At 35.9% G+C, this 18,987-nt stretch overlaps 2 protein-coding genes across 2 annotated transcripts; both read left to right on the top strand.

Moving 5' to 3' along the window:
• The first annotated feature begins 8,242 nt into the window (after positions 1-8,242).
• On the top strand, positions 8,243-11,367 carry LOC105158445 (HR-like lesion-inducing protein-like protein). The gene is made up of 5 exons (XM_011075211.3): positions 8,243-8,431; positions 10,397-10,511; positions 10,618-10,707; positions 10,793-10,891; positions 11,012-11,367. Exons 1-5 carry the CDS (start codon positions 8,364-8,366, stop codon positions 11,111-11,113), a joined length of 474 nt encoding a protein of 157 aa, XP_011073513.1. The 5' UTR covers positions 8,243-8,363; the 3' UTR covers positions 11,114-11,367.
• A 3,717-nt stretch (positions 11,368-15,084) lies between these two features.
• On the top strand, positions 15,085-18,184 carry LOC105158447 (1-aminocyclopropane-1-carboxylate oxidase homolog 1). Its single transcript, XM_011075212.3, has 3 exons — positions 15,085-15,766; positions 16,787-17,108; positions 17,805-18,184. The coding sequence occupies exons 1-3, from the start codon at positions 15,108-15,110 to the stop codon at positions 18,057-18,059; spliced, it is 1,236 nt and encodes a 411-aa protein (XP_011073514.2). The 5' UTR covers positions 15,085-15,107; the 3' UTR covers positions 18,060-18,184.
• Positions 18,185-18,987: the final 803 nt, after the last annotated feature.

Below are 18,987 nucleotides of genomic sequence, written 5' to 3' on the forward strand. Positions count from 1 at the left end.
CTCAACTTTTGACAATCCAGTGTATAACAACTTTTTGATTACTCAAAGATTGTGTGAATGGTTGCCCTTGAATATTTGCGTTTATACGACAATGAAATATCAATAAAGTTATGAACATGTTAAAATACACATGACCACATGAACTTAAGAATTGTGAATCTTACTATTTTTGCGATCCTCTCTAGATCGAATGATCAGATCTTGGGATCGTTGCGGATTACGATCTTTCTCAGATCGAATGATCTTTTTCAGATCTTGTGATCTTTTTCAGATTCTACGATCTTTTTCAGATCGAATGATCTTTCTCAGATCTTGTGATCTTTTTCAGATGCTACAATTAAATATAAGCAAGACGCTAAATTGAAAAGAGATAGGTAGCAAGAAAGGAACATGGTGATATTATACGCCAATGATCTTTTTCAGATACAATATACATGAGCTCTCGTCAACTTCGAGCTGGACTATTTTCAGGTACAAAAACGATCTCTATCAAATGACCTTTCACAGGTTCATAACTATGCGTAAAATTTCTTCAAGTTTTGGACATTCCACGGTCGTGGTAAGTCTCGACCTTCCAGATCTTGCAATCGATAGGTGCCTCTTCGCTTGATCTCCGTAACTTTATAGGGTCCTTCCCATCCGGGGTCAAGTTTTCCCACATGCTTTGATACCTCCACCTTCTTCAGCACGAGGTCTCCAACTTGAAATTGTCTGGGCCTCAGATTTTTGTTGTAACTTCTCATCATTAAGTTTTTATGGTGCAGTATCTTGGCATACGCGATCTCTCTTTTCTCCTCAATTATTTCCAAGTCCAAGCAGCGCTCCTCACGATTAGTTGCAGGATCATACATAGCAACTCGGTGTGATTCCTCGCCTATCTCTGCAGGAATAAGAGCTTCAGTACCAAATACAAGGCAAAAAGGAGTTTCACCTGTGGAGGATCTAGGTGTAGTTCGATATGCCCACAAGACTCCGGGTAATTCATCTAACCATGATCCTTTTGAATTTAATCTTGTTTTCAAATGCTGAAGGATGGTCCTATTAACAACCTCGACCTGTCCATTCGACTGTGGATGCCCTACTGCGGTGAAGTGTTGCTGAATTTTTAACTCCTTGCACCAACTCGTGATTTTCTTTCCTTGGAATTGAGTGCCATTGTCTGAGATCAAGATTCTGGGGACCCCAAACCGACATATGATGTTTTTCCATATAAATTCGATCATATGGCCCTCCGTTACCTTAGCCACAGCCTCCGCTTCTACCCATTTAGAAAAATATTCTACAGCTACTACAATAAATTTCTTTTGAGATCGAGCGGTGGGGAAAGGTCCTAAGATATCTATTCCCCATTGATCAAAGGGACAAGCGATCTTAACTGGTTCCATTTGGGCGCTAGTGTGTGGATCTGTGCTGCGAACTTCTGGCAGGCTACGCATTTCTTGACCAACTCTTTTGTATCTTTCACCAGTGTTGGCCAAAAATACCCTTGTCTGATAACTTTTTGGGCCAGTGACCTTCCCCCAGAATGATTTCCACAACTTCCTTCATGGATTTCCCTCATTACATATTCAGCTCTCTCAGGATCAAGGCATTTCAACAATGGACCCTCTACAGTTCTTTTGTACAGTTGCTCGTTAATCAATGTGAAACGAGGTGTCCTCATTTTCAATCTTCTTGCAGCGATGGGATCAGCTGGTAAAATCCCATCTCTCAAGTATCGAACAATTTCGTCTTTCCATGACGGCTTCTCGTTTGCAGTATTAATATCGACAACTTCAGCGATCGCGGATGTTTCTTTGATCATCACTGTGATCTTGCGATCTTTAATTCTCGATAGAGTAGCTCCGAACTTCGACAAAGAATCGGCTCTATCATTCTCATGTCTTGGGATTTGATGCACCTGGCACTTGTTAAATTTGGACATTATGGATTTCGCCTTGGTATGATAGAGTATCATACGCTCTTCTCTGGTCTCATAGGTCCCCTCTATTTGCAGCGCAACAAGTTGTGAATCGGTAAAGACCTCCAGATCTTTCGCGCCCGCTTCCAGTGATAATTCTAAACCCATGATGAGGGCTTCATATTCAGCCTCATTATTAGTGACCGGAAAAGATAATCGTGCAACGACCTCGATCTCTATATTTTCCGGACCTTGTATTAATATTCCGATTCTCCCGTTTCCCGCGTTAGAAGATCCATCTACATGCAACATCCATTTGCCTGAACTAGGCTCGGTTTCAGGCTCGTCCACGAATTCGACCATAAAGTCTGCTAATACTTGTCCTTTTAACGCCGTACGAGCTTGGTATTCGATGTCGAATTCCCCCAGTTCTACTGCCCACTTCACGAGCCTACCTGATGCCTCAGGTCGCGCCAACACATTACGGAGCGGATGATTGGTTAGAACAATAATGCGGTGACCCTGGAAATAAGGTCGCAGTTTGCGAGCTGTTACAATGAGCGCAAGTGCCAGCTTCTCAATCTGCGCATATCTTTTCTCCGCCCCATGTAACATTTTGCTTACGTAATATATCGGACTTTGCACTCCCCCTTCTTCTCTGACCAAAGCCGAACTAATTGCATTTTCTGAGACTGCCAAGTACACGTATAACACCTCATTCCCTTTGGGATTTGCCAGCAACGGTGGTGAGCGCAAATATGTTTTTAAATCTTGAAACGCTTGCTCACACTCCTCCGTCCATTCGAAATTCTTGGTTTTTCTCAGCACTTTGAAGAATGGTAGGTTTCTATCTGATGATTTTGAAATAAAACGATTGAGAGAAGCAAGCTTACCGGTTAGTTTTTGGACCTCTTTGATGTTGGTTGGTGATTTCAGCTTCAGTATGGCTTCTATCTTTTCTGGATTCATCTCGATCCCACGTTCGCTGACCAGATAACCCAGAAATTTTCCCCCAGCTACACCAAAGGTGCATTTCATCGGGTTCAGCTTCATTCTGTACTTCCTGAGGGTCGCAAAAGTTTGTTCAAGGTAAGCTATGTGATCCTGCGACCTTGAACTTTTCACCAGCATATCGTCAACATAAACTTCCATAGTTTTTCCAATCTGGTCCTCAAACATTCGGTTCACTAAACGTTGATATGTGGCGCCTGCGTTTTTCAGCCCAAAGGGCATTACCTTATAACAATATATTCCTCTTTCTGTTACAAACGAAATTTTATCCTGGTCTTCTTCTGCCATGAAAATCTGATGGTAGCCTTGATAGGCGTCCATCATGGAAAATAATTCGTATCCGGCGGTTGAGTCCACTAATGCATCAATTCGAGGAAGTGGATATGGGTCTTTCGGACACGCCTTATTCAAGTCCGTGAAGTCTATACAAACTCTCCATTTTCCTCCTGGCTTGGGAACTACCACAACATTGGACAACCAATTTGTATATTGGACTTCCATAATGTACCCAGCGTTTAGCAATCTATCCACCTCTTCTCTAATCACCTGATTTTTTTCCATGCTGAAATTTCTTTTCTTTTGCTGCACAGGTCGCATGGTGGGGTCTACATTTAATCTATGAACAATTACATCTGGTGCCACGCCTACAAAATCCGACGAGCTCCATGCAAAAATGTCAGCATTTTTGCGTAGCAATGATATCATCATGGTTTCCAGTTGTTCACCTAATTGCGACCCTATCCTGGTGGTTTTAGAGGGATCTCCTTGGATCACCTCTACGACTTTATGCGTTTCAGCTGGTCGAATTCTTTCGAACTTTCCGTCAGATATTTGGCTACCCCCTTCGATCACATCCAACTTTCTTCTTTTATCCGTGGTCTCGCCCTTTTTCAGGGACAGATTGTAACATTTACGTGCTTCCTCGGGATCGCACACTACCTCACCTATTCCCGTTCTGGTTGGAAATTTTACTTTCAGATGATATGTAGACACTATAGCTCGGAATGCATTCAGCCCAGGTCTTCCAAAGATCACATTATATGCAAAGGGTGTGTCTACGACTAGGAATTTGATCAACGTTTTCCTTCGAGGGTCTTCTCCCATAGATACGGGTAAATCAAGGGTCCCTAACGGAACAATCTCAGTGCCACCAAACCCAACTAACGGGGTCCTTACTGGTTCTAATTTCGCATTTTCTAACCCCATTTTAACAAGAACATCCCAAAGGATGATATCTGCAGAACTCCCGTTATCAATCAAAACTCTCCGGACAGTGAAATTAGCTATATCGAGTTTGATCACCATGGGATCGTTTTGCGATCTAACTCCTCCAGCCACATCTTTGTCCTCGAATGTGATCTCCTCCTCTGGCTCAATACTTGCGATTAATTGATTATGTTGAACATTTCTATTTTGCCGCTTCCTTGACCTTCTTGAATCTCCTCCTTCAGGTCCTCCCGCAATGGTATAAATAACACCTTTCACAGGCGCATTTCCTCCCAGATTAGGTTCTTTTACTACTCCTTTTCCTTTGTCTTGCCTTCGATCGGGGCTTCTGGACCTGCTTCTGCGAGCAACCGTTTCTTCCGCTCGACATTTCATTACTAGCTCTCTAAAATACCCTTGTCTTATCAACCTTTCAATTTCATCTTTCAATTGATAGCACTCCTCTGTGTCATGCCCACGTTCGCGATGAAATTTACAATATTTGCCTGAATATTTCTTAGCAGGTGTAAATCTGGTGTGGCGTGGCCATTTCAACATATCTGACTTCTCTACAGTCAGCAGTGCTTTGGTTCTTGTGGTGTTCAGCGGTGTGTATCGATGGTATTTTGGTCGGTAGGTGAGGTCACGAACGCGATCACTATTTTGCTTCGGATCTTTTCCAGGTTCACGGTCGCGGGTTTTTCCGGCACCTAACCACTCCCCGTCCTTCATCGCATTCATTTCTTCCTCATTAATGTATTTCTGAGCTAACCGCATTAACTGCTCAACATTAGTCGGCGGGTCTCTTGCTAGAGCTAAAGCGAATGGCCCTTTTTTCAAACCATGAATGAGGATACTCACCATCATATCAATCCTCAAGTCTTGGACCTCCAAAGTCTCATTGTTGAATCTGCCCATAAAATTTTTTAAGGTCTCATTCTCCTTTTGCCTTATGGTAAATAGATAGGTCGCCGACCTCTTCTGCTTCCGTTTACTTGCAAAATGGAAAATGAACTTCTGTACCAACTGTTCATGAGATTCGATACTACCCGGTGGCAAGCTCATGAACCATTCCTGTGCCTTCCCCATTAAAGTAGTTATAAACAATTTCGCTTTAATAGGGTCTGATTGTCCGTAAAGATTCATCACCAGATCAAATGCGGACCCATGTTCTTGCGGGTCTTTTAGACCGTCATATTTTGGTAGGTCTGGCATTTTAAAAGTTGTATTCACAATTTCCCTCAGAATTCTGTTACAGAATGGCGAGTGTCTGTTCTGAGTCACCAACTCTCCTTTTCGTTTCAGCTCATCAATTTGTTTTCCCAGCAGATGAATCTGTCTGCCAACGCTATCGACATCTGCTTTCGAGATCGCAGGTTCTCGTTTCCGCCATCACCTAGCGAACTTGACCCTACTTCAGAAGGGGCCACCATGCGTCCCCTCTCAGGGGCTCTTCTGCTCATTCCTTCAGAAATTCGTTCAGTCTCCTTTTCTCGTATCATTCTTCGCTGGGCATTTTCATTTTCAGCAGGTTGTGTTCTTTTTTCATATGCCAAAATGGCATTCCTACTTGCTTCCTCCATCATTCGTTGCAATTCTCCTTGTGTTAATTGGACTATTCTTTCATTCCCCCCTCTCGGGGTCTCTTCGATGGCTCGCCTACCACCTTCCGATCTATCCATGTTTTGGTTTTATGTTTTATCTCCAAAATCATTCCCACAGACGGCGCCAAACTGATCCGCCTCGATCACGTTTGACCTTGATTAATGACCACGACCACCCACGTCACCGAGTTGGACCTGTTAACTGGAAATAAAACACAAAGCTGATCGGGATCGTCCCGACGACGCTCCGATGCCTAAGTCAGATGAGATCGAAAAGAATACTCAGCGACCCAAAATATAAGTGCAGATGAACAGTGTACCTTCTCTCAATGGACTTAGGGTATTTATAAGCGTCTGGAGATGGGACCCTCCTGGGGGACAGGTGTCAACTTCGGGTATGCCCATGTAATGACTCAGCCCTTTCTCCTTTGGACACCTGTCCGGTGGATAATACGGGTCGGATTCGGGTTTATGGGGCCCGATTTGAGACGTCATCAAGCCACAATGTGCCACGTGCGACCTGCGACCTTATTACTTGGCGACCTTCTTAAAGCCTTTTTTCCCCACCGACCTGCGATCTCCCGTGCGACCTATGTGCAAAGTCATGTTTTGCTCATTATTTTTTTGAGATATCCTCATCACCTTGGAAGCGCCAGATTGTAGCTGCTGAATTGAGGATTCAAGGAATGAGGAGGATTGGGAATTTGGATGCACAAAGTTTTGGTTATTAGTGGAGATTGACATATAGAAATAGGATTTTATTGAGTAGATAGGATAATTTTGCTTTTCAGAAGTAGGATCTATATCGATTATCTAAATACAATTTGTTGCTTTATTAAATGAGAAATTATAAGTTCTCTTGTTTACTGCATTTAGAATTGTAAGCAAATTATTTTAATAATAAATAAATTCCCGCTTTGGCGATGTTTTCTTTAAAAAGAGACAAAAACGCTACACAAACAATTTGATATCTATTTTTTGGAAAAAAATCCAATTGGGTTGTCAATGCGAAAAAAAAAAAATTCAGTTTTTTCTACACTATAATGGTCACGGTCTATAAATCGTGATAAATCAATACTATTAAACATAGTTAAATAAAATCAAAGCAAAAATTTAATATTTTACCGCGATTAATCAATATTTGCACCTTGTTATTAAAATTCGAGTATTAAAATATTTTTTCAAATATTACTCTTATGTTTGGACTTTGTGTTTTAAGTGTTTTGAAGATAGAGAGAGAAAAATAGAGATAAGTAAGTGTGTGTTGAAAATAGATGATATGTTTGGATTTGTGTTTTGGGGTAATTTAAAATATTTTAAAATAAGTTGTGTGGGTTTGATGTTGGAATTTGGAGACAAAAATCACTGTTCATTGTCAAATCATATATCTTTTATATATAAAAATGTATATATATAAATATTTTACGTTTAATATTATATTTTGGGGAGACAAAAATAACTGTTTATTATCAAATTATATCTGTTTATATTATATATATAAGTGTGTATATATATTATATAAAAAGTTGAAAAATAAAAAAATCACACAGATAAGGTGTAAAAACACAAAAACAAACGTAGATTTTATTTTATCTTATCTCGAAAAATGCAAAAATATGATCCAAACTACGAATTCAACTTTCATATTCATTTTCAAGCACTCCCAATTTTTACTACGATATTTTTTATATCTGATTCCCGACAACAAAACACAGAAGCTATTGTAAACACTCAAATAACATTGTGGATGGAAATGTTTAAGTAGTAATATGGAATAAGATTTTGTGGAGCATCAAAATCTTAGGAAATAATCATCAACAGTTTATTTATTTACTTGTTGACTTTATAGCTCTATTCTTAAATGGCAAAAATCCCAACACTTGATTCGCAGAGTACAACTCATCAATGCACCATACCGTATAAAAAGGACAAAGGGCCGACCCCCATATTTTTTTTTTAAAAAAAGTTAATTTTAAACATTTTATTTATATTTATATCAATATAAATTTTTTTTTTACACACACAAATAATGGCTAATGACAATATTGCATCGATTTTAAATATGATAATTATTTTATTAATTAGATAATTTTAAAAATTAATTTGTATTATATATATTTTTTTTTTACAAAAAGTCATTCCACGTTATTTTGACACTACTACGTTAATATTGTGTCGATTGTATTTTAATTTTTTTTTATTTTTAAAAAATATGAGTTATTGAGTTATATATTTTATTTTTATTTATAATATATTTTAAAATTTTTAAAAAAATATTTATTATATACACATAAAACCGGTGTGCGCAACGATTGGTTAATATAAAATGAAGATACTTTTCAGCCCGCCAAATAAAAGTTTGTGAATTGTGATATCGCTGCATTAATTTTTTTAATTGGATCGGTAATAATTTTAAATTAATTTTATTTAAAAACTATAATTTATTAATATTTATAATATATTTAAATATAAAAGACTCTTTATTACATGGTAGGGGTAGGACGCGTAGTATATTAATAAATCCGTCGTCTACTCAAGTGAGGAAACACTTACAGGGCTCCTTGAATCTCTCTCCCTCCACCCTCGTTCGAAATCTCTGTCTTCTCACTACCCCAAATTTAGAGAGAGAGAGAGAGAGAGCAATGGCGTTCGTGTCTTTCCTTGGGAGGGTGCTGTTCGTGTCTGTCTTTGTTCTCTCCACTTACCAAGAGTAATGCCTCTCATTTTCTCTCTCTCATGCTCAGATCTGCGCTACTTTTTACCGTGTATGTGTGTGCTTTTTGATGCTTCGTTTTGTATGTCTGTGCAATTGTTGTGATTCATCTGTATCTATCTTTAAAAAGCAGAACTGGGTTTAGGTTGTTTTCATCCTCTGGCTGTGGTTTGAAGTGATTGTCTCGGTTGGATCTGATGGATCAGCACTGATTTTTCTGTTGAAGATTGTAAATTTATTTGATGGGATTTTGGATTTGTATTTGCTTGATTTATGAGACTAGTCTCCTTTGACTTGGATGAACATTCTTTACTTCAGTTCCAGGTTGAAGTGCTGCTTGACTGATTTACTCCTGGTTCCTCTCTTTTTGTTTTCTTTTACATTTAAATTCTCCTTTTCCTTTTAAAATCGGATTTACGATTTCTGGAAATTCGAACTTATGGTTGTTTAAATGGAAAAAAATCTGAAATAAGTGAGACCACTTAGTGCAAAATCTAACAATTGTGGGATTGCCCTAGTGTGAGTAGATCAGCAGAGTAGATGGTCCCGTGTAGATTAGACTCATGTTCTTCAATAACGCTACCATCTTTTGCGGGACACTGATTTTCTTCTTTTTAATGTTTATGAGAATATGTCGGATTTAAGTTGTTTTGGGGTTGTACCTAATGAAATTCGTTGTAAAGCCGCTTAACTATCTTTAGAATTTAACATTGGAAGATGCTGAAATATGTAAAATACTTGGAAATCTTTGACGAAAGTGGTTCAGGCTGGTGGTCAGGGTTCTATCTTGTTACCAAGACCAAATGGTGTTCCGTATATTATTGCGATTGAACTTTCGTTGTTGGCGATTCCCAACTTGGATTCTTCGTTGAGTTTTGATATGTCCAGAAAAGATGAAGAGAGTAGATGAAAATAAAGGAAAAATAGGTTGTCATTTGACCTACATCCGCAATGCCCAAAGGGATAGAATACACTCATGCTATCTTAATGTGTCCAGGCTGGTGCCCAAGATTCTATCTTGTGACCAACTGCTATTTCGAATATTATTGTGTTTGAGCTTTTGTTGCCGGCGAATCCCAACTTCTATTCTTCGTTGAATTTTAATATGGTGAAGTGAGTACATGAAATAAAGGAAAAAAATGTGGCGGTGTCATCTGACCTACATCTGGAATGTCCAAAGGGCTAGAATACACTCATTCTATCTTAATGTGATATTACAATAACCATTTATTTATGTAGGTGAACATACACATGGACAATACTAAATGGAGGAAATCGCTGCAAAGTCAAATCATGATCACAATAGTTTTAGTTGTTTAAATTGATGTGATCTTTCAATTGTTTCAAAATACCAGCTGTGTCATGACATATTTAAATGCGCTAATGTGCTGTTTGTGTTGGCTTTTGAAGTAACAAGAAGTGACTTTGACTGCTTAATTCGTTATTTTCCTGGATTTGTTCAGTGTTAATAGAGTGGACTTGCATATTCCTAGAAGAGGAAATTGGTAGTTTATTTGTTAGCTGTCATAATAACTTGCTGGTTCTGAGACTAGAAAGTGTTGTTTCTTGTTATGCTAAGCATGGATTTTCTGATGTAAGCTGAAGTGTTTTTGTGGTGTAAATCTTTAATGGTTCTCCAAACTTGTATACTTGTAGCTTTTCTGATACTCATTCTGCAATTCATAGAATAATTTTTGATGTGGCCATGATCATTTGATAATGCATCAACGTCTTGTGGGCTGATTAATGATAAATCAACTCCTTTTCTTTTATATGCATGATAAAAGCTTCTTTAAGTTGTTTACTGCAGCCATTAGTTTGCACTTGGATTTTTTCACATCATTTGTGTACAAGACATGTAGTACTTAAAGAGTTTGGATACTTGAACCTGTGCCTCTCTTAGCCCATTGATATATGTGATACACTTAGTCATGCATTCCATGATATACGCTTTTGTTGTAGGTTCAATGAATTCGGAGTTGATGGTGGGCCAGCAGCAAGGCAATTAAGGCCAAAGTTCAATGTCTTCTCGAAGCATGTGGCAACTCAGACTGGATTTCAACTGCCGCATGTAGAAGTAAGAAGCATTTTCCATATGTTCTGCGTGATTGCAGATCCATATGGTAGTATTATATATACATCTGGTGTCATCAGTCTATAACTTTGGAAATTTATTATTTCAGATGAAACATTTGATATTGGGAGCCATCATCATGAAGGGGCTTGGGAGTCTGTTGTTTGTCTTTGGCAGCTCATTTGGAGCTTTCATTCTGGTAAGCACATTATAACACATTGTTCAGTTACTTATCTTGTGAACTTGATAATTGTTACGAATCTCTCTCTCTCATGAACGCACAGCTTCTGCATCAAGCAATTTCAGCACCCATCTTGTATGATTTCTACAACTACGATGCTGACAAGAAGGAATTTGCTCAGCTCTTTGTCAAGTTCACTCAGGTGTGTATCAAGCTCAAAACCATGTGGTTCTATAAAGTGGTGGTAACCAAGTCTTTAAACATGTGATTTAGTTATTTTATCATGTTGAGATGCTCACCAATCGTTTAATCTTTTGACTAGAACTTGGCACTGCTCGGTGCACTGCTTTTCTTCATTGGCATGAAGAACTCAATGCCAAGGCGATCGGTAAAGAAGAAGGCTCCCAAAGCGAAAACAAATTAAGAGGACAAACAATGATGATCAGTTGTAGTCGGTACATTAATTTATCTTTGCAATTTGCCCGATCGTTATCAGAATCAGTTTTTGTACGGTTGTACGATTAGCAGCGCTTGAGGGTTTCCGTTTTTGTTTATCTACTTTTTGGCAACCATGTGTATCTTGGCCATGGTACCTTTCTGAATCCTCCTTGAACTTACCTGCTACAGTTGAGGAATTAACCACAGATGAAGGAATTGGCATTGACAATTTTTTCTTTACCTTTGAAATTCTTGGAATTATTGCTTTTCGGGTGACCTGATTGGATCCATTCCAGATGAACTTCACTGGTTTTGATACTGGTCGATTTCGGGCAATTACAACCAAAGTTTGAGGCTCAATTAAATCTTGACCACACCAATGGATCAAAAAGAACATTGCTAGGTTATGAAATTGAATCATAATTTAAGCATGAATTTGATGGTAGTAGATTTATAATTCGATTATGAGGAACAAATTAAATTTGCATCTCGATGGGATTATGCTAATGGGTTTACTTTTAGATAACAGCTACTGCTCAAATCTAATATTCTGAACAATGATGTTTTAATTTACTGGTTAAAGTTGAGGTTTTGTAAATAAGTTTGAATTTATGGGTTCGAAACTCATCAAATATGTGAATACTGATTTTACTTATTGTGAGTATTATAATGAATATTTGTCTTATTTATAGTGGCGACCGTGAAAATTGCTGCCCATTGAAAAGATACAGAAAGGATCAACATTAATGGACCTTCCTTGTAATGAACAATAAAATAAAATTATTTTTTTATTTAATCTAATCCAAATTGTATGCATGTTGTTAGGGGTGGGCGTTCGGGTGGGGTAGTTGAGGTCCCGTCCTTATTCGATCAGATTTGCGTTTTGTTTTTTTTTTTTTTTAGTTTTAAAAAAATTCGGATATCAAGAAATTGGATCAGTGTTCCAGTAGGATTTCTCTATTCAAACTTGTATCCAAAAAAAAAAAAAAATTATGTATTTTTTTATGTTTGAGTCTAAGGTTATATTACATTGTCTTCTCTTTTTAGCCTTCTATTCTTCTTCTTCCCTCCCAACCTCAACAAAAATCTCTTCTAACTCTAAATTTATAAAATATTATAAGAAAATGATGGAATTAAAATACCAAATTTAATGGTTAGTATATTTTTTTTTCTTTTGTTGTTTAGTTAATTATATATTCAAACTTATAATTATAATGTTTTAAAGGATAAAAAAGTACTTATATTATACATAAATTACAATAAATTCTTTCAAAATTTGTCATAATTACAAATATACCTTCGTTATTAAAAAAATATAAAATACTTTTCTAAAATTATAAATAGCCTAACAAATACCTCTTTATGCCAATTCATTATAGGGGTATTTGTTAGCGAACTAATAATTTAAAAAAAAATATAATTTTATAAATTTAATCATATACTACCAGCCAAACAGAATGGTCCAATGTTTTGATAGGGTCAGCAGATATCCAAGGACTGAGAAACCTAGGGCTAGGAGTAGGGGCGCCTAAACTGCTCTGTTCTTTGTCTCTACTCACTTTGTCCCACTATGTTTTATCTTCTACTCACTTTTCCCAAGAATTGTGTTTTGTTCCACCATTCGATAATTAGGGGAAATTATTTAAAAAATACAGACAAACCGCGGTCAGTTACATAAATTAGGAATTATTTAGAATCCTTTGATTGAAACTCGAGTTCATAATTTAAAATTTAAAAAAAAATACAAATAATTTTTATATATTATAAATTATTTTATATAAAAAATTAATAATTTATTTTTATTTATTTTTTAAAATATAATAATAAATAAAGTAATTTATTTTATATTTAAAAAATAAATTATTTTATATTTAAAAAATAAATTATTTTATTTTAAAAAATACAAAGAGATAAATTGCTATTTTAAATATAATAAAGTAATTTATTTTATATTTAAAAAATAAATTATTTTAAATATAAAATAAATTATTTTATGAATTGTTGTATTCTAAAAAATAAAAAAAATAATAAATTGCTAATTTTTTTATAAGGTAATAATTTATACATTTATAGTATCACAAGAATTACTTATATTTTTTTTTCTAAATTTTGAATTCTGGCCTCGAGTTTCAATCAAATGATTCCAACACTGTCGCAAACTTATCAGTATGGTTCATTGTATTTTTTTAGAATTGCTTAGAAAAATATACATTATTATATTTGTATGTTTCATTGTATTTTAAAAATTAATATAGTTTTAAAAATAATTAATTTATTAATTTATTAAAAAATAAAAAAATAATAAATTTGTGAATTGAGCCAAATTGGCCCAATTCACAAATATTAATTGTAATTGACTGTGAATTACAATTCGCAAATTAAATAGATATATATATTTTTTATAAATAAAAGCAGCTACCGCAGTCACTGACCGCGGTGGCATACAAATTGTTTTTTTTAAAATGTGGCACCGCGGTGATTAACCGCGATGCCACTTACTTTTCTAAATATTTTCAGAAAATCTCATTTTTTTAATTTTTTTTCCTGTATTTTTTAAATAATTTCCCCCAATAATTACACCTCGTCTATGAGGTTTGGCATAAACCATCACGATGAAGTTTAGAAAATTACATTTTATATTTTTAAAGTTTATTTTCATCTAATAAATAAATTTATATTTATTAAACTTTATTAAATTTTATTGATATTAATTAAAAAATTAAATGAAATTTGATATTTATTTTTGATTGATTAATTATTAATTTATTACATGTCAAATAAATTTTTTGAAATTGAACTGTCTTTATAGCAGTAAAGATATGCTTTCTCACATGCATTAACGCATGAAGATGTATAAAAATACTACTACCCCAGCTCTTTTATGATAAATTCTTGTCCGAACCAAATCAACCACAAAGCAAGTGTGTCACACTTTCTATGTGCTTGGCCCATTACCTAAATTTTATATTAATTACACAACAAGTGTATTGCACTTACTATATGATTGGTTTTGGTTTGACAGAGTCGAGTTGGGCCTAGAATTTTTTTACAAAAGTGACTGGACATCATTTTAACACTACTACCCGAGTTCTTTATGAATTTTTTTTTACCCAAATTAAGTTTGATCGAACCAAATTAATTACAAATTGTTATCTGATTGGTTCCTTCTAAACTTTACACCAATCACACAACAAATATATTGCACTTGTTATATTATTAGTTCCGATTTGGCCGAGTCGGGTTGGACCTAGAATTTCCTATTCTTTTATCGTGTCCATAACACTTTCAGTTAGTTTTCTTTTGTTCTTTTCTTTTTTCTTTAAAAAAAATTTGATTTGTTTGTTTATATATTTTGATTTCATTTATAATATATTTTAAAATATAAAAAAATATTTATTATATACACGCAGAATATCGTGCCACGATGGCTGGTTATATTAAAAAAAAAGAAAGAAAATCACCATTTTATGTGATCTATTTTTTTTCTTAAATTATAGTTGCGATTATGATTAAATATACTTTAATCATAAAATGATAATAAAATGGTGATAAAAATAAGCACATTCGGGCTTGATGTGGCCTGGCTCGGGCCTCAGTCGAACCAGTCTATGGGCTAGACTTAAGTTTAAAAATAGACTCAATTGGGCCAGATTTTTTCAGGCCGATCCGTGTCGGTCCTGGCCAAACGGGCCCACTGTGCACTTTGACCGTGATCAAATTTGGCCAAATCGAACCAATCACAGTGCAAGTATATCATACTTGATATGTGATTCGTCACTTTTCTTAAACTTTACACCAATCACATATCATTACACTTGTCATATGATTGATTTCAATTTAACCGAGTCAGCTCTGAACTATAAATTCGCGGCTACAAAACATAAAGTATATTTATGAGTGTTAATGTACTTTACCCTCCTAAAAATTCAAATATCTTCTTGTCGTAGTCGACTTAGTATAATACTTTTTTGTCTGAATCCATGTTTATCTTATTTCCTTTGCTGTTGACTTTAAGGACCAAAACTTGTGCATCTGAGCCTTCAAGCTACAGTTTCTTCTCCCTTTGCTGCCCTCTTTTGACCATATCCATTCGCAGTATGAAAACGTTAGATTCAAATACACAAACAATTTCAGATGATCAGAACTTCGACAGAGCAAGCGAGTTAAAAGCCTTCGACGAAACAAAAGCGGGTGTGAAGGGACTAGTCGACGCTGGAACCACAACGGTCCCTCGAATTTTCTTCTCACCGCCGGATGAATTCGACAACGCTGCTGATGTTAGTACACTTGGAGTCAGCATTCCAGTACTTGACCTTGATGGCATCGACAAGGATCCGGGCCGACGAAGAGATATAGTCCACAGAGTCCGGCAGGCGTCCGAGACGTGGGGTTTCTTCCAGGTGGTGAACCATGGCGTTCCGGTGAGCGTGTTGGACGAAATGTTGGAGGGCGTGCGGCGGTTCTATGAGCAGGACACGGAGGTTAAGAAGAAGTGGTACACGCGGGACGGATCCGAGACGGTTGTTTATAACAGTAACTTCGATCTATATAGGGCTGCATCGGCGAACTGGAGGGATACGACTTATTGCAACATGGCTCCTAGGCTTCCCTGCCCGGAGGAGTTGCCAGAGGCATGCCGGTAAGTTGTGTTTGGCAGAAATTTTTGTTGGCAAGTTGTTGTGTTAAAGAAACATGGCTACCAAACATGGAATTTGTGTGTTTTAGAATTTTTTATGGTAGTTTGATAAGTCATCGGGTAGGATAATTCATTTTGGGTGAATTTTTGTGTAAATCAGATTTGGCCGAATTGAACTAATTATATGGTAGGTGTGATATATACAGTTGTAATATAATTGATCACTTTCGGCAAAGGTATACTTTTATAAATTTCATAGAATTTTAACTAATAGAAGAATATATTTTCTAGATGGAAGCAAACTTTAGGAGTGCTAGACATAACTTTTGAAATTACAAAAAATATATGCATAATTACACTAAATCTGAGAAAAAAGGTGTGTAATTATCCCAAAAATATTATATGATTCCAAATTAAAAATTTAATCCAACATTTCAGCTACCAAACCTAGTATAAAATAGGCATTATGGGGGGATATCCTTATCCAAGATGACGAATGTTTTGACCAAAGGGCAAAATTATCTTATTTGCAATTTGGATTTTTTTTTTTAAATGACGAAAATACCCTTGACCATAATTTAGAACTTTGTATTTCTTATCTTTTGCTTTTTGGTTAAGGACATTTTGGGCAGCATGTGTTTGTCCTCTAAATTCCATTATGAATAAATACCCCCATTTTATGCAAAAAACATGTCATTATAATATTATTGTTTGCAATTTGGCTTTTTATTTTTTATTTTTTAAATGATGACTAGATTTAAAAGTTTAAACTGTTAGAAAGAAGGATTCTTCACGTGTAAATCCAAATCTTGCATGTGAAAACTTTTTTTTTTTTAATATATAAATGGGTGGCAATGAAATTCGAATTCAAAACCTTTTATTGAACTCAACTGTGATACCATGTGAAAGTATGGAACATTGCCTATGTTTACCGTTTTGCCTGAACATAAACATCGGATCGAAATTACTCAAACATTTGTGGACGCTTTGTTATTTTTCTGCCGGACAAACATCTGTCTGTAGAGACATAATGCTGGAGTACTCCAAGCACATAACTAGATTAGGTCGTTTTCTGTTTGAGTTGCTATCGGAGGCTCTTGGTCTCAATCCAGACCATCTCAACAACCTTGGATGCTCCGAGGGGCTTGCCGTCTTGTACCACTACTATCCAGCGTGCCCGGAGCCAGAAAAGACGTTAGGCGCGAGCAAGCACGCCGACTACGACTTCCTCACCGTGCTACTCCAGGACAATATAGGAGGACTTCAAGTTCTTTTCCAGAACCTGTGGGTTGACATCCCACCTCTGTCTGGAGCTCTAGTGGTTAACGTTGGAGACCTTTTGCAGGCATGTTTTCTTGTTCCTAGTACTTTGATTTGTTTTTTGAACTTATTCACATGAATACGAGTTAGAAAGACGTGCTGGGAGTGTAAAATATGATCTGATGTCATGGTGTGTTTGGAAAATTCTAGTTCAGATTGGATCCTATAAAATTTGAATTAATTAATTACACGATCAGTACAGATACACTCGTCATGTGATAGATGAAATTTAGGGAGATGATCAAGGGAAACTATAACCTAGACTGGGTTCGACAGAACTTAAACTAATTACATGTCAAGTACAATACAGTTGCCGTATGATTGATATACAGTTTAAGAAAAATGACCAATATACCTGCTTTTCAATTGGTTTGGTTCGACTGAACATGATTTTGATAAGAATTTTCCCGTGACCAATCACATATAACAAGTATAGCAACTCGCTGAGTGATCAATTGGATTCATCCAAACCTAATTTTGGGTAAATATTTCTTGCTGGTGGGCTTTAACTTTTCAATGTCCAATTTTATGTCGAGCATTCATGTCTCAGTAGAGTTCCCTGAACCATATAATTTTCGCGTTCACAATCTATTAAATGATTTTGTCTAAACCCCGTAAAATCTGTGCGTCGTGTCTGATTTTCCTTCTTACATACTGCACATGTGTCACTTTTGTCCTACTATTTTCTGAAACCATTTGTGGGATTGTCGAATTTCTTCAGCTAATATCAAACGACAAGTTCAAGAGCAGCCAACACAGAGTGCTAGCAAACCGTGGTGGCCCCAGGGTATCTGTCGCATGTTTCTTCACTACCGGTTTGATGCCGTCGACGAAGCTCTATGGGCCTATACAGGAGTTGCTGTCGGAAGAAGACAATCCTCCCAAGTACAGAGAAACTACAGTCAGAGAGTACTCACTACACTACAATGCAAAAGGGCTTGGTGGGACTTCAGCTTTGTCGGATTTCATGCTCTAAATGTGCAAAATTTGGGCCTGCTGGCTGCTTGCAGGAATGGTCTCTTACATCTACTTAATATGTAAGAAATTCATAAATGATACTTTATGACAAGAATAACTAGAATAATATGCAATTGTTCAAGCTGTCGAGGTTTAGACACCATAAAAGTATGAATTATTTTTTACATTATAAACGAAGACAACTTAATAATAATTATAAGATAATACTATTACTATGGTCACATAAAACTAATTTGAAAATTTAAGTTTAATGACTGTAATATTCTATGAACTTGAAATTTTTTGTATCGTAGTATTGGGATCTTGCAAGTTTGGTACCATGTTTTTCTAGTTGACCAAATTTGGTACCCTATAAAACGATTCAGTTGCATAATTCATACAACTATTAATTTTTTAACGAAAGGATCATGTGGCTGTTTAAATAAATGCAATAAATTGCATTTTTGGAACTATATTTTTAAGGCTCTTTGTATAGTTGGTACCATATTTTTGGGATTGACAAAAGATAATACCATATAAATGATTTATCGAAACCTGTTGTCTGTGCTTTGTTTAAATGATAAACTGTTACTCATCATTTACGTAATAGGGATATATTGATATGGCGGTCAAATATGTTAAGTGAGCCGAATGTGTTGGGGTTATGGTTAAGTTATGGGTTTTTTTTGTTTTTTTTTTTCCATCAGTAATTTTATTGGGAAAATTGCAATTTTAGTCCTATAACTTAGGGAGGTTGTATTTTTAGTTCTGTAAAAATTGATTTTTGTAATTTAGTTCTATAATTTTATAATTTTGGCAATTTTACTCCTTTTCCGGCCAATTAGACCAAAAATTGCAATTTATTTGTAATTTTAGTCCTAGAAATAAATTCATGAAGGACAAAAAATGACAACTCTCTCAAGTTATAGAACTAAAAACTTCAACGT

Source organism: Sesamum indicum, linkage group LG3 (genome assembly GCF_026168435.1).
Source record: "Sesamum indicum cultivar Baizhima isolate 11 linkage group LG3, ASM2616843v1, whole genome shotgun sequence".
Classification (NCBI taxonomy): domain Eukaryota; kingdom Viridiplantae; phylum Streptophyta; class Magnoliopsida; order Lamiales; family Pedaliaceae; genus Sesamum; species Sesamum indicum.